Below are 14,249 nucleotides of genomic sequence, written 5' to 3'. Positions count from 1 at the left end.
CGCATCATACACGTTATACAAGAGAGCCCAAGGAAAGGAAACGTAGACAGCTGACCAACCCGAAGAAATGAAATTAGACAATGGAAGGAAACATAGAAAGTAAGTAGACTTCATCATAAGACAAGCATAATCCCAAACAGACCAAACCACGCCGCCACGCCCCAGCCAACAATTTGCGCGGCGCTCAAAGTCTCGCTGCGAGGAGCCGCAGCAGCCACGAGGGGTTTTACGTTATTGCTAGTAGGTCGAGGACTCGGTGGAGGCGGGGGAGTCAAAGTAGCCATCGCCACGGCCGCGGCCGTCCCGTTCGCGAGACCAGTCCCAGTCCCGTTGCTGACGAGGGGAATGACGGTCTGCACGGCCGTAGCGGTAACGACGGCCTGGGAGGAGGTATACACGGCGTTCGGCACGGTGAGCGTCACGGTGCTCTCGCCGTGCGGACCGCACGCGTGGCATGTTGCCTTGTACATCTTCATGGGTATGGCGGCGAGGGCTGCTGCTGGGGGAGGGGGAGGGACGTTTGTTGTCGTCGGGTAGGCTGGTTCGGGTTGGGATTTGGTGCTGGTGCAGGTGCATTGGGCGTATGTTACTGTTGTGTGGTATTCTACTTCTACTAGTTTTGCTGGGTTCGAGGCACATACGGTTGTGTATGTTATGGTTACGTCTGTTGTTACCGGCGCGTTATGCGCTGGCTTTACTGACGGGTGGTAGTCGTGGTCGTGGTCGTCGTAGCGGCCGCCCATTGCGGGTGCGGCTGGAGGCGCTGGTTCGTTGGATAGGTTTCCGTAGACGGTTAGTAGGATGTTGTCCAAGGAGGTATGGTGGTGAGGTTGAGGTGCTGATGCAGAGGAATTCGTCGGGAGAGAGTGGCTAGGTGGACCTTGTGTAGAAGCAGGGTTGACGAGGCCGCCGCAGACTTCATGTCCGTTTCCAGGACACGGCGTATTGCATTGCTCATTCTCGACTCCGCTTGCTTCTTCGAGTGTATCGGCGCAGTAACATGTGCTGTGATGCGGGTTAGTATAACCGATGACAAGTATGTTGCTTGATGTGTTAGGTTAGGTACTTACTCGCCCTGCACACCGGCATACTTGTGTCCGGCACAAGCAGACACGCAGGCTTTGCTGTCCATATCTGCCGACGATCTAACCTGAGAAAACGACTCGTAGGTCGCGTGGGGTTGGAAACACCCGAGAAGAGTGTGGCCGTTAATATCCCTTGGATGTGTCGAGACCCCGCCGGTCTCGGTAGGCTTTACCGTGGATAACGTGATGGTGCGGGTATGGGTTGGAACTACGCTGGTTGTTGTCTCTATTTCGCTAGGTGCTGATGAAATACTGGTGGATGTAGCGTTTATGGAAAGGGGCGGTATCGTTAAGTCTGACAACGGTCCCATTTGATATACGTCGATGAAATTGATATCCCAGTAACTTCCATTACACTTAGCTCCTAAACGACACTCCTTAGGTAGTTTATATGATTACTTACGCGTTTTGGAAACTATCAGGATTCCCGGCAACGAATTCCTCACACGTAGGGGCGAGACGATTGCATTGGTCGGTTTTACCCCAGATTTTGCCTGCATAATCGCCACAGAAGTTCTGTTACCCCGTATGAGTATATTGTAGCCTTACCAGTGATGCAAACTTACTATATTTAACACGAGACTCATGTTGAAGAAGTATTCATCAGGACTACAAGAAGAGCCGCCGAAAACGGCCTGTGGTGGTCCCCAGGTCGAGGGGTCTGGTCCTAGGACGTGAGCGTATACGATGTTATCGGGAATCGTAGAGCGTGGGAAATGCCATAATTTCAGGTCTTCAGAATCCCACTCTAGAGCGTACACGCCGCCGCCTTCGGCGTTAAAGGCATCGCCATATGAAGTAGTATCGGATGGAGGGGATACGGTATCGCAGCCGGTGTTATCAAGCTAAGTTCTACGTATTAGCTATGTCCTGCAACAGTTATCACACTTGACTTACTGTTGGTGAGCAGTTTGCTCGACCTTGCTTTCCAGTGAAACCAGCACTGGGAGATTTGCATCCTGTAGTTCTGCTCCACTTAGTAGGGCTTCATGGCTTGTAGATAGATGTACTTACGTATGAGCAGAGTATAAGTTTCGTTGAGCGGTGTTGGCGCCATCTATAATATCTAGTTCACCTCCCGAAGGCCATTCCGCTCCGTTTTCTTGGTTATTGAAAGCCCAAACTAACGAACATGTCAGATCAAACTACGATAGGTGGGATAATCAGAACAAACAGGAAGGCCAAGTGCCGCATGTCGACGCCGGCATATGATAGATATCCGCAATAAAAAGGCCGTGGGTAAAGGCATCATCGCTCGTTAGCCGTACGCTTGGGCGCCCCTTATCGCTGCTCGAATATGTATTGTTTGAGTCAACACCGAGTCTCACGCTATTGTAATCGCTCTCAACGGAAACCAGGTTCTTAGCTAAAGCTTCCTCTTTGCTTTGATAACTATTACAATATAGTTAGATAGGTATATATAAGACAACATTATTCCATAACAGTTGGACACGGATGCATACTCAACAAAGCCATGACTGGGATCGTTCCCGGTAAAGAAACTGAAGCTATCAAGCAGCCCCTGGCCGGCATAATGCGTAGTGAGTGAATATCCCGTTGCCATTGCGGCGACTATTATCCCAAACGAATGTCCAGAATGACAAATATAAAGTAAAGGAGCGACTTGAAGACTCAGAAAAGAGCGAAGTAAGAAGAGAAGGTGGTGGTAAAAGAGTGACTAAGCTTGTTAGCAGAGAAAAGAATGAACTGTAAGAAACGACCTGGCCTGGGATTGGAAGACTAAAACGAAGGACTTCAAGCCCGTATTTGAAGCATTTGAAGCAAATGGTTGAGATAGCCATGGTCGCGGTTTTGGTGGAATGTCTATACAACAAAGACGCGGTAGTGGGATTGAGAATGCTAATAAGACCTGAAGTTGCAGCGGAAGCTATAGCTAACGCGGGTGAGACATGGATGCTCTGGCAACGCGGAGAAAAGTCTCAGGTCTAGCTAAGATGCTGACTTGCTCGTGAAGACTTCTCGTCATCTTCATTACTGGGTCTTTAATATTACGTAGAGGTTAAATGATTGATAGTCTCTTGAAGATTGCAATATCGACTTCAATATATGAAAAATAGATTGATTAATCAGCCTTGAAGTATAATCTTTTTGAAATATGTTGAACTAACTCAATACCTTTCATGTATAGATAAATAAGATTCCATGTTCCCACGCGTCAAGCACGGATCTCCATTCCTTGTGCCACTCAACAGAACAATAGGTGGATAATATAACATTTAGAATACCATAATGCCATCGCATAGCCTTTTCACCTAATCAAGACCGTTCTTAGATCTTTGCTGTTGGTTTTCAAGGGAGAGGATCGAAAAGCGAACTTGTCGAGTTGCTTGCATTTCGCTTGGCACTCAATACAGATAGATCTGAGTGAACATAACAAACGCTCAACTGTGAGCTAGATCTTCTATATGCAGGTCTGGTCCGTGTAATGGTATCCATCCAATCAATTCAAAGTCTAATAAACCAAACATCTGGGTCGCATCGTTCTAGAATATTTCGAAATCATATGAAGCAGTAAGTAAGCGTTACGCAGCAGCGCGATGTGGATCGGATGCGAAATGCGCTTTGCATGTGAAAATGGAAATCAACAGGGTGTGGCTAACGGTTTATGGGGTTAGGTCATTTGACAATTGATCTTGTGAGGCCAAGCCACAAGATAAATTCCCGCGAGTCGCGGTTAAAGCGTTAAAATAAGTTGGGTACGTAAATCTGGGGAACGAGAGATCCATAGATTCGATTTACCTCGGCATCGGGGATCTGGCAGCCGAAGCAATCCACTTTGCACAGCCAATTTCCAGATGCGGCTGTAGCTTGCGTCCTTCCGGACATACACTACTGACATACTGCCGCAGTGCCGCAGTGCCGACGCCATTTTGTTAAGGTTCGCGGTTGAAGCAGCTACGGTTTATCGGCTAACCGCTGGTAGTAGGTACGAAGTTGAGGGTACTCTTAACCCGCCAGCCCGCCTTTATGTAATTCCCTTAATTCCCTTAATTAACAACACTCCATTAACGGAGCCCCGTTCAAGGAAAATAGCCTAGGTTCCACACTTACAAGGACACCATTAGTACCGCATCATACCGCGGTTCCTTTGATTACATTACATAGTACCCACGACTCGCGAGATAGCCTTAGTACGACCTAGCTTGTTGGTCATTGCTTTCTTTTTTTCCCTTTTTCATTTCGTATTCTACTCTGTATTCAGAGACAACACCTTTGGTAATGTTGAGTTCGTTGGCAAAGAGTCGGGCACAGGCTACCGCTCTGAGAATACCCGTGATAAGACAAAGTATAACACCCAAGGTGCGTGCTCTGAATCCTAATCTTTGAATATCATCGAGTAACAGCGCAAAGCTAACCTTTATCGACTATAAAGAGTATATTAATGGCGCCGGCAGCGAGACGGAGCAACAGCTCCCTCCCCGCAGGTTAGTTCTATAAGCGCAAGAGAGAAGGCGACTCGACTTTTCATAATTCATAATTGCTAACAAAACGGCATAGGGTATGTGGAGGACAAGTCAAAAGGCGCAATGCTCCGATTCCAAGATTCGCTTCCCCGATTACCGGTCCCGACTCTCGAAGAGACGGCCGCCCGTTACGTAAAGAGCTTACATCCCTTGTTAAGCCCCGTCGAATATGCCGCAAGTAAGAAGGCCGTCGACGAATTCATAAAACCTGGGGGTGTAGGACGGAAGCTACAGGAGAAACTGATCGCGCGGCGTGAAAACCCCAATAACAAGAACTGGTTATACGAGTGGTGGAACGACGCAGCGTACCTAAGCTATCGAGACCCCGTTGTTCCCTATGTCAGCTACTTCTACTCTCACCGAGATGACCGACGGCGGAGAAACCCCGCAAAGCGCGCCGCGGCCCTGACCACCGCTGCGCTCGAATTCAAGAAGCAAGTTGACACAGGCTCGCTCGAACCTGAATACATGAAGAAACTGCCGATTTGCATGGACAGCTACAAGTGGATGTTCAACACCAGCCGCGTACCAGCGAGACCTGCCGATCACCCTGTCAAATATGACCCTAAGGACCACAAGCACATTATTGTCATTCGAAAGAACCAATTCTTCAAGGTTGCCCACGAAGTCGACGGAAAGCAGCTCAACACCTCTGAGCTCGAGTCGCAGTTCGCCCGCATCTATGACCTTGCAAAGGGCGCCCCTGCAGTAGGTGCTCTCACTTCCGAGAACAGGGATGTTTGGACGGACGCGCGCAAGGTATTGCTAGACGCTTCGCCTAAGAACAAGGCGGCTATCGAAGCCATTGAATCCGCCTCTTTCGTTGTGTGCTTAGACGATGCTTCGCCAGTTACTCTCGAGGAGCGCGCACACCAGTACTGGCACGGTGACGGCCAGAACCGATGGTATGACAAGCCCCTACAGTTTATTGTGAACGACAACGGTACGTCCGGTTTCCTGGGCGAGCATAGCATGATGGACGGCACACCCACACACCGGTTGAACGACTACGTCAACGATGTCATCTTCGGCAACAAGCTTGACTTCAGCGACCCGTCGGTGCGATCCAGCCTACCCGAGCCAACTCCAGTCGACTTTGAAGTCACAAAGGATGTGCAGGCAGAGATCGACCGCGCGATCCGAGACTTCAACGAGGTTATCGGAAAGCACGAGCTCGCGGTCCAGGCCTACCAGGCCTACGGCAAGGGCCTGATCAAGAAGTTCAAGTGCTCACCCGACGCGTATGTGCAGATGGTGATCCAGCTGGCGTACCACAAGATGTACGGCAAGAACCGACCAACGTACGAGTCTGCCGCAACCCGGCGCTTCCAGCAGGGGCGTACAGAGACGTGTCGCACCGTCTCAGACGAGAGCGTCGCTTTCTGCAACGCCATGGCCGACCCCGAGGTTTCTGAGAAAGACCGCGCGGACCTGTTCCGCAAGGCCGTCGCGGCGCATATCGAGTACATCAGCGCTGCGTCCGACGGCAAGGGCGTCGACCGCCACCTCTTCGGCCTTAAGAAGTTGCTCGAGCCGGGCGAGGATCTCCCTGCCATCTACAAGGATCCGGCCTACGCCTACAGCAGCTCCTGGTTCCTGTCTACCAGCCAACTTAGTTCCGAGTTCTTTAATGGTTACGGCTGGAGCCAGGTCATCGATGACGGGTTCGGAATTGCGTATATGATCAACGAGAACAGGTGAGTTTTATTATTATTTTTCTTTTTTAGTCGCCCATATATATATATGCAAGAGACAAAAATGCTAACGTACCTACTCTTAACAGTCTCAACTTCAACATCGTGTCCAAGGGCCTCGGCAGCGATAAGATGAGCTACTACATCAACGAGGCCGCTAACGACCTCCGCGACCTACTTCTCCCTACCATCGAGCCGCCCAAGGCTAAGCTGTAAGGAATATAGGCCCTTTTCTGCGTGCGCTTTTATCTATGTCGTTAGCGAGAGGAATAGAAGATATGATATGTTACCGTCTTTCACCCCATATATATATTAGGTACATGCAGTCGCGCAACTTGTTGGCGCGTTGAGCATTTCTCCCCGACAGTTGTGGTTGGTTTCGCTACCTAGGTTTCTAGTGTAAAGCATCGGATCGGTGTTGGTGGATATTCTATATGATGTACCTAGAAGCTAGCTTTAGTAGCTACCTAACGTGTAGCTTTGTGGAATAAATTAAGAATTCAAGAAGACAAGTCACGCAATAACTTGATGGTCTATTTCAATTCTTATGTTTAAATATGAGAATATTTCTAGTTGTGAATGCTTTAAATACGACATGCTATTTAGGCGATACGGTAGGCACTGAACTGTAGACACCCAGAGGTCGCGAGTACGCCCGGGTATATCCTGGCTTTACACTACTTTAATTTTCTTCAACCGCGCTCTCGACCCCCGGTAGAACGTGCTTTCAAACGTATCTGGCCTTACGTAGATCGAAACGAGCTGCACAATCCAATCCTACTTTCCACAGTTGCCCATGACCTAAGTATGCATATATGTACCTACCTACCTATGTAGGTACATACACAGGGCACAAACCCCTATAACCCCTTAACCGGCGTGGTCGACGATCTCATTAACCATGTCGCCCTTGGCCTCGTCGTAATACGAGCAGATCTGGCCGGGGAGGGGAATCTCCTTGTAATCGTCGTCGGGGCCGGCGACGACGTTGATGTTGATGCCGGAGGACTTGGAGGAGAAGATGCGGGTGGAAGAGCTCTCCTTGCTGAGGTAGATCTGGGCGCCGTCGAGCTGGTCGAGCAGGACGGTGGGCAGAGTGCCGAGGACCTGGAGGGCGAAGTTGGACGACTTGACCACGTCGACGGTGGACACGAGAGAGTCGACTACGATGCTAAGTCGCTGCGTGTTCTCGACTGTAATCGCGTTTGCTTTGCCCTTTATAATGATGGTTGTCTGGTTGCATCGGCTGATCAGGATCGAGTGCGACATCTCGGCCTCGATCTCGATCGGCTCGGGGTGCTTCTCGAAGTTTTCCTGGTGGGCTGTTAGTTTCCGTGACACTTGGGAGTAAATAAACCTCTAGTAGAAGAAGAGGCGAGGGGAGACGCGTACGATTAACCATTTGTTGCCATCGAGCTCCTTCTTGGGAGGCTTCTTCAGGCGCATGCTCTCGGGCTTCGGCTTCTTCCCGGGCGCGGGACTCTTGCCCCTGGCGGAGGAATCCGAGACGGTCGAGCTTGCCCTCAGCGCCGGGTTCTTATGTGTCATTTCTGACCTGTCGACCTTCCTGAGGCCTTTGGTCACGCTCTCGCCCTTATTTAATTCACTAAACACTGCGCCCATCCCTTCTGGCTTGGAGGACGCGGCTTGATCCTTGATCTGAAGAACAGGCGGCGGACCCGGGGGTGGCGGCGGCGGGGCACCACCTGCAGCTGGGGGAGGAGGGGGCGGCGGAGATGCAGCACCAGTGGCCGGAGCGGACTCCAGTAACTTGGCGACCTCGGAGGCGGGCTGTCCGGACGGGTTCCAGGGGATACCGTTGGGGAAATATTGCTTAACGTAGTCGGCAAGATCACGGAATACTTTATAGAAGGACTGGATCCATTCAACCTGGTCGGTATCCTTGTCCTTGTACTCCTTCAACACTCGGTTCCCAAAGAATTGCGCTGATCCCAGAGACTCTTCAACATGCTTGTACGGCCTGTTTTCGACTGTGACCCAAGCTAGCACCATGATACCCTCTGAAACAGCGCTTAGCTGGGAGAAAACATCAGAACCGCGGTTGGACTCTTTAATGCTGCCGACGGCCATGAGGGCCTCGTTGATGGGCTTGAGCAGTTCCTGGTAGACGACCATCTCCGATCCCGTTATGTCGGGCTTCTTAGCCTTGGTAGATATCAGCAGGAACCGGCGCTGCTGCTTGAACCCCTCCAAGACTTTAGAAGCCTGTTCGGCGATCAAGCCGCCTAACTTGTTGCTAGCCTTGACATATTTATCAACCGACTGATCGATGAAAGCATCGAATTCTTCAATAGACTCGGGTAAAGGCTCTTGAGGCACTTGCACCGGTGCAGGAGGGGACGGCGCGGTGATAGCCTGCTGCGTTATAGGGCTCGACGTGTGAGACGGACTGGGGGTTGCGACTGTAGCCGTGAGGGCAGGGACAGCTTGAGGTAGTTCTATCGTCGACGAAGCGATATCCTCCAGGCGAGTAGTAGCAGTTTCTAGCCTAAGTTTGGGAGTTAGAATATCAGTAGATCTCAGCTGCAGATGGGGTAGATATAAGAGCTAAGATGCCGAGGATGCATAACACTTGTCAACTTGTCATAAGGAGGTACATAACACAACATACCTCTTGATTAGAGTAACTAAATTATGTATATGGTTCTGAGCCATATTGGCAGTTGCGCCTAGCTGAAAGTGACAGTTGCAGCTTAAGGATTTCTAAAGTTAGGACTTAAACAACGTTACGACGTTTCGAAGCTTCGATCAGGGGGAGGGGGGAGGGGGAGACAACGTTGAACTCGCGATATAGATGGGCGCTTTAATTCGATACAGAAAGGAACGAACAATACTCAAGTCGAACTAGCAACTTAGTATGAGCAGAGATTTATGTGCTTGTATGTAAAATGCTGATGCCTAAGTATGAAAGGCAGGAGAAATAATCGAGATGATGACGACGAGGCCAACAATAATAAAAGTAGGAAATTCGAAATCGAAATTCAGACAACGGCCAAGAAGCTGCACGATTGAAGCTTTACCAACAGGGGATGGATACGTACCCTTTTTCACCTTCCAGGCTTCCCCTTACCAAACGCGATTGGTCTCTTATCCTAAATAGTATAGGTGGGTCCATGCTATTGTAATGTTGATTGGTTATAGATGCATTTTACCTGCAGGCATTACACTAGTGTAGTCCCTCCAAACGACCTAAACGAAAGCGTGTACAGTGGTGTACCTTAGGTAGATACATAATTTGATACATAATTTATTAGCTACCTCACATTCCATACAACTCGAATGTTGTAACTTACATCCCACCCGAAAACCAAGAAACCAACAAATTTCATATGAAAAACAACCGTCAAAAAGTGAGGCTGCATGCAGAAGCTCAGCCTGGTCGATTCTTTTCTGCCTATCAAATATTCCCTTGACCGTTGAGGCGCAAACCTTCTTAACGGTACATAACTATTACTCACTACCACTGCCACATTTAAAGAGGGCGGTCTAGGGTTGAGGTTCATGCACTCCAAAATCTACACCGACCGTATGATATCGTACATGACATGATATGACACCTAACAGTCATCCGAGGAGAATTAGAAATATTAAGTTAAGACTCGAAAAAAGAGAGACAGAAGGATAAGCTATGGATGACCAAAATGTGCCCAAAACCGAGGATGGCGAGACGCCTTCTCAAGAGATAGACTTCGTCACCTTAGGAATGTTTATTATAGGTACGGTACATCCCCCTTCCTTAGTTTCGTCTCTCGAGAACAGGTACTCGTTTCTCATTGGATCCGCTCGTCGTCATCCATCGACCCGTGATCGTGAATGCCAAAGCTTTGGTGCTTTGGTGCTTTGGTGGCACCTGAGGGTCGGATCGGTTGACTGCATTTGGACCAAGTGGGATCGATCAACGGAAAGCTATGATACTACTTAAACTTTAAGTACGCTTGGGACATGGACTTGGGACATGTTACTATTCGAATTCTCGAGCATACGCCACGGTGATATCCACGGTGATATTTGACCAGTATCGCTATGCTCTAAAACTAACCAATACACTCTAACTTACACTCTAACTAACGTAATTAAATCTCAAGATGAAATTGAATATCAGCCGCCGCAACCCCCGGTAAGAGATATCCTCGGCGGTGCCGGCACCTACTCCGCCCTAGGGGCACGGTTGTTCTCACCGCCGCCGCTCTCAAACACTGTAGGTTGGATCATCGACAAAGGTTCCGACTTCCCGGAAGCCCTACAAGACCTCATATCCACCTGGGAGACCTCCGTGCTGATCCGGCCTACGCCCGAGCGTCTTACTACACGCGGCTGGAATGGCTATGACGAGCATCAGAATCGTGCCTTCCGCTATATGACCCCCAAGAAGCGCCTGACCGCCGAGGATCTCACGCCAACTCTACTCGCCTCCCGTTCCTTTCATCTCATCTGCTCGCCGACTCGGTGCCGCGAACTCGTGACCGAGATCCGCGCTAGGCGGAGCGGTCTGAGCAGCGCAGATGGTGGCCCCTTACCCAGGCCTATCTTCATCTGGGAGCCCGTACCGGATCTGTGTACCTCGGACGAGCTATTAAACTGTACTAACACCCTCCCTCACATCGACGTTATGAGCCCAAACCACTCCGAACTAGCCGGCTTTATGGGCGACTCGGGGCTAGACCCAGAAACGGGTGAGATTAGTACGAAAGCTATCGAGCGCGCCTGCGAGCAGCTGTTAGGTTCCATGCCGCTGCAGTCCTTCGCCATCGTGGTCCGCGCCGGCGAGAAGGGCTGTTACCTAGCGCGGAACGGCGGGCGAAAGCGCAAAGTCCCCGGCAAGCAGCCGAAGCGCAAGAAGCCTTCCGCTTTGCTACATGGCGGCTTGCAGCCTGATACGGACATGGAGGCGCTATTCGCGGGGCTCCTGCAGGACCCCGAGGGCATGGTCGCCCGCGAGGAAATCGAAGTCGACCCGGGCGTCGAGCGCTGGCTCCCCGCATACCACGCCGGCTCTCCCGACCGCGTCGTCGACCCTACCGGCGGCGGCAATACTTTCCTCGGCGCCCTAGCCGTCGCCTTGGCCAGGGGGAAGAGCCTCGAAGAGGCAGCCGCGTGGGGCAGCGTCGCGGCCAGCTTCGCCATCGAGCAAGTCGGCACGCCGACGCTAGGGATGACGGAAGGCGGCGAAACGTGGAACGGAGTCCGCGTCGATGATAGGTTCCAAGAATTCAAGGATAGGCTGGCTTTCACTAGCTAGCTAGCGAACTACATAGCGTGAGGAAATACCAAAAAACGGAAGGAGAGGGAAAAGTGAAAGGGGGAACGAATGGATGGATGTATAGACGGGAGGGTTAGGTACCTAAGGTTAGATGAATTCAAGGATCTGATGTTTGTTTGTCTTGCGGAGACGCGAGGGTAATAGAAAAATGAGAGCGGGTATGTGTGGCTTGGTATAGATCCAACAGTCAATCAATCAATCACGTCAGGGGTCTGGTTACGACTTTTTTTATTTTTTTTTATCTTTTTACCTGTCTAGAGTGGCGACGGATTGTTATACTGCCGGGTTGATTAGACTAGAAATGAGTAACAGCTACAAGATTATAAGCACTTGAACCTTTAATATAATCGCGTTAAAAGTCGACGGCCGAGTTATTAACCTAGACAAATCTTCTAACTGCCCCCTATAAATCTTTCTGACATACGTCACGCCAAATTCGCAATATGTTAGGTGCCTAGGTAGGTACCTAGGTAGGTAGGTATATAATCAAGTTTCATTACTATGCGTACCGTGCCAATTGCTCTATAACGTCCAAGTCGTGGGCTGGCAAAGCCGTTTATATTCGTAACAGCCCTTTTACCATCCGACCGACCATCTCCTATACAGGTCTCAGCGCTAGCTTGATAGCGACACCACCACGACGCCTCCTAAGACCCGCCAATCCCATCGATAGTGTAGAGGCCGAATCCAGCTTTTCTTTCTCCGCTTGTGATATTGAAGTTCCCGCTACGTTTTTCTAACTACTGTCCTTTATTTAGGTAGGTAGATCACTTAACCGTTCAAGTAGTTACGAATAGCGCCCTGGAGTCTAGTAGCGCCTTCGCCTAACGCGCTTGTGAGGTTATCCAAATCATCGCCGGCGGTAATACCGAATTTGCGGACGAAATCCTTGGCAGCCGTTTCGAGGTCGCCGTAGTCATCCGCGGGATCTTCATCCTCGGGCCGACCAAAGTACGCGTTGGACGAAATAGCTGTAGCACCTTCGAATCCTTGCAGACGCGTCTTTGCCTCGGCCTGGGCGTTAGGATCAAAAGAGCCCTTTCCGAAGAACTCGTCTGAGGAAATTCCCTTCTGGTTACCGAACTTGTTTCGGGCATAACGCTCGTCGTCATCTAGTAGACATTTTAGTACGTTATTGCCAAACGGTAAACACGATTGTAAAAATGATGGAACCTACCTTCGGTAGTTGCTTTGACTGGTCCAACCGAGCCGAATCCACCGGCGTTCTTCTTGGGCGCGGCGCCGGCGGCGGCTTTGCCACCTCCAACCTGTCCAAAGCCTAATCTTCCTACACCCATGCCTAACCTCTCAACCTCGGCTGCCGACTTCTCGCGAGAGTGACCGGATCCGTATCCACGCGGATTCACTGGCGTGGGTGAGACGACGTTGGAAGCTTCCGTCTTGGATGCAGTGGTCTGCTTTACCTCGGCCTCTTCGGCTTCCGGATCGTAGCCCAATTTCGCAATTCGCTCGGCCTCCTCCTTAGCTTTCTTCTCGGCCTCGTCGAAGTCAATGATATCTCCTGTAACCTTCTTTGCTCCAAGTTTAGTAGTAGTCTTCTTTGCGCCCAGAACGTTGGCTTTGCGAGGCGCTGAGGGGTTTGTCTTGCGAAGTGCAGCAGAGGTGGTGACTCGACTGGCAGCAGGTTTGGCATCGGATGCGGAGTCAGACTTAGATAGAGGGGATGAAGACCTGGAAATCTCCTTGCCGTTGGCACCGGCGTTGAGAAATGGGGAGGCAGTGCGGCCGACAACGGGCGGCGTATTAGTTCGCGAGATAGGCGGCGTAGGCCTCTTGATGGACGGCTTGTCCCATGAAGAAAAGAAGTCGTCATTTGGCTCACTAGAAGGAGTTGCACTCCCATCGGCACCTTCTCCAGCCACGTCAGTGACGACGACCTCGTCTGGGTACTCGAGCGCGTCTCGTGCGGCCCGCTTCTTAAGCTCCTCTTTGTACTTGGTCGCGGCATTAGACTGATACTTGGTCTTTGGGTCCTTGCTAGCGAGTGCGGCGCTACCGCCATTTGCGCGGAAGTACTTGGTGGCGGATTCGTTGCCGCCAACTTTCATAATACGCAATTGATCCCATTGCCACTCTGTATATATTATTAGCGTTGTGTTTTATTGGAACCTGGGAACCTGGGACTCGAGGCTAAACTCGTGAAAGCGACGTACGATCAAGGTTGGTGGAGCGGACAAAGGAGATATGGACACCGAGATTTCGGTGGTTAGAGGAACAGTCGAGACATAAGTAAATGCCAAAGGGTACCGAGGTCCAAGTCGGATTCTTCTGGCCGCAATCGAAGCATATCTTTGGGTGCGCGTTAGTAATTGAAAACACGTATTCATCGCGACGATAAGTGGCTTATCACGCACCCTATTTGCTGACTTGGTCTTCAACTTCTCGAAGATCTTCTGCGATTGTTGCTTGCTTGCAAGCGCACTCATCTTGCTGATTAAGCCCCGTTCGGGCAGGATGCACAGTATAGGATATAGAGGTGTTGAGGCGTAGGGGGAAGACGTCGTTGTTCGTTGTTATTCGACGTGCTGAGGAGAAAAAAGGGGGATAGGCTGGCGGTTGAAAGTCGAAAGTCGACGTTGAAATCAGGGAGTTCGGCCAGATTTCGCGAAATGCCAACTTCAAAAGAATGGGCCACTGGACCCACATGCTATTAAACAAAATAGGGCTAGTCTAGAACTAGAAT

General features: G+C 50.5%; 5 protein-coding genes across 5 annotated transcripts; 2 read left to right on the top strand and 3 right to left on the bottom strand.

The window, feature by feature from the left end:
- Positions 1-113: 113 nt before the first annotated feature.
- F5Y00DRAFT_258433 (glycoside hydrolase family 16 protein) lies at positions 114-2,649 on the bottom strand (the record flags this gene model as incomplete). Its single annotated transcript, XM_048010705.1, has 8 exons — positions 114-1,005; positions 1,071-1,430; positions 1,489-1,601; positions 1,652-1,930; positions 1,983-2,052; positions 2,100-2,208; positions 2,260-2,477; positions 2,549-2,649. The coding sequence occupies 8 exons, from the start codon at positions 2,647-2,649 to the stop codon at positions 114-116; spliced, it is 2,142 nt and encodes a 713-aa protein (XP_047868515.1).
- A 1,239-nt stretch (positions 2,650-3,888) lies between these two features.
- F5Y00DRAFT_176097 (acyltransferase ChoActase/COT/CPT) lies at positions 3,889-6,782 on the top strand. The gene is made up of 4 exons (XM_048004932.1): positions 3,889-4,406; positions 4,480-4,531; positions 4,605-6,267; positions 6,354-6,782. The coding sequence occupies exons 1-4, from the start codon at positions 4,326-4,328 to the stop codon at positions 6,478-6,480; spliced, it is 1,923 nt and encodes a 640-aa protein (XP_047868514.1). The 5' UTR covers positions 3,889-4,325; the 3' UTR covers positions 6,481-6,782.
- Positions 6,783-6,796: 14 nt separating this feature from the next.
- On the bottom strand, positions 6,797-9,284 carry F5Y00DRAFT_227058 (adenylate cyclase associated N terminal-domain-containing protein). The gene is made up of 3 exons (XM_048006426.1): positions 8,897-9,284; positions 7,657-8,773; positions 6,797-7,578 (listed from the first exon to the last, which is right to left on the bottom strand). The coding sequence occupies exons 1-3, from the start codon at positions 8,938-8,940 to the stop codon at positions 7,135-7,137; spliced, it is 1,605 nt and encodes a 534-aa protein (XP_047868513.1). The 5' UTR covers positions 8,941-9,284; the 3' UTR covers positions 6,797-7,134.
- A 629-nt stretch (positions 9,285-9,913) lies between these two features.
- Positions 9,914-11,524, top strand: F5Y00DRAFT_258430 (Ribokinase-like protein; the record flags this gene model as incomplete). The annotated part of the gene is made up of 2 exons (XM_048010704.1): positions 9,914-10,001; positions 10,371-11,524. 2 exons carry the CDS (start codon positions 9,914-9,916, stop codon positions 11,522-11,524), a joined length of 1,242 nt encoding a protein of 413 aa, XP_047868512.1.
- Positions 11,525-12,020: 496 nt separating this feature from the next.
- F5Y00DRAFT_227054 (GTPase-activating protein ZNF289) lies at positions 12,021-14,135 on the bottom strand. The gene is made up of 4 exons (XM_048006425.1): positions 13,921-14,135; positions 13,720-13,855; positions 12,723-13,640; positions 12,021-12,657 (listed from the first exon to the last, which is right to left on the bottom strand). Exons 1-4 carry the CDS (start codon positions 13,990-13,992, stop codon positions 12,317-12,319), a joined length of 1,467 nt encoding a protein of 488 aa, XP_047868511.1. The 5' UTR covers positions 13,993-14,135; the 3' UTR covers positions 12,021-12,316.
- Positions 14,136-14,249: the final 114 nt, after the last annotated feature.

The sequence above is a fragment of the Daldinia vernicosa genome, assembly GCF_022497035.1.
Source record: "Daldinia vernicosa strain CBS 139.73 unplaced genomic scaffold F5Y00scaffold_6, whole genome shotgun sequence".
Taxonomy (NCBI): domain Eukaryota; kingdom Fungi; phylum Ascomycota; class Sordariomycetes; order Xylariales; family Hypoxylaceae; genus Daldinia; species Daldinia vernicosa.
This window is presented reverse-complemented; position numbering and strand designations above follow the sequence as displayed.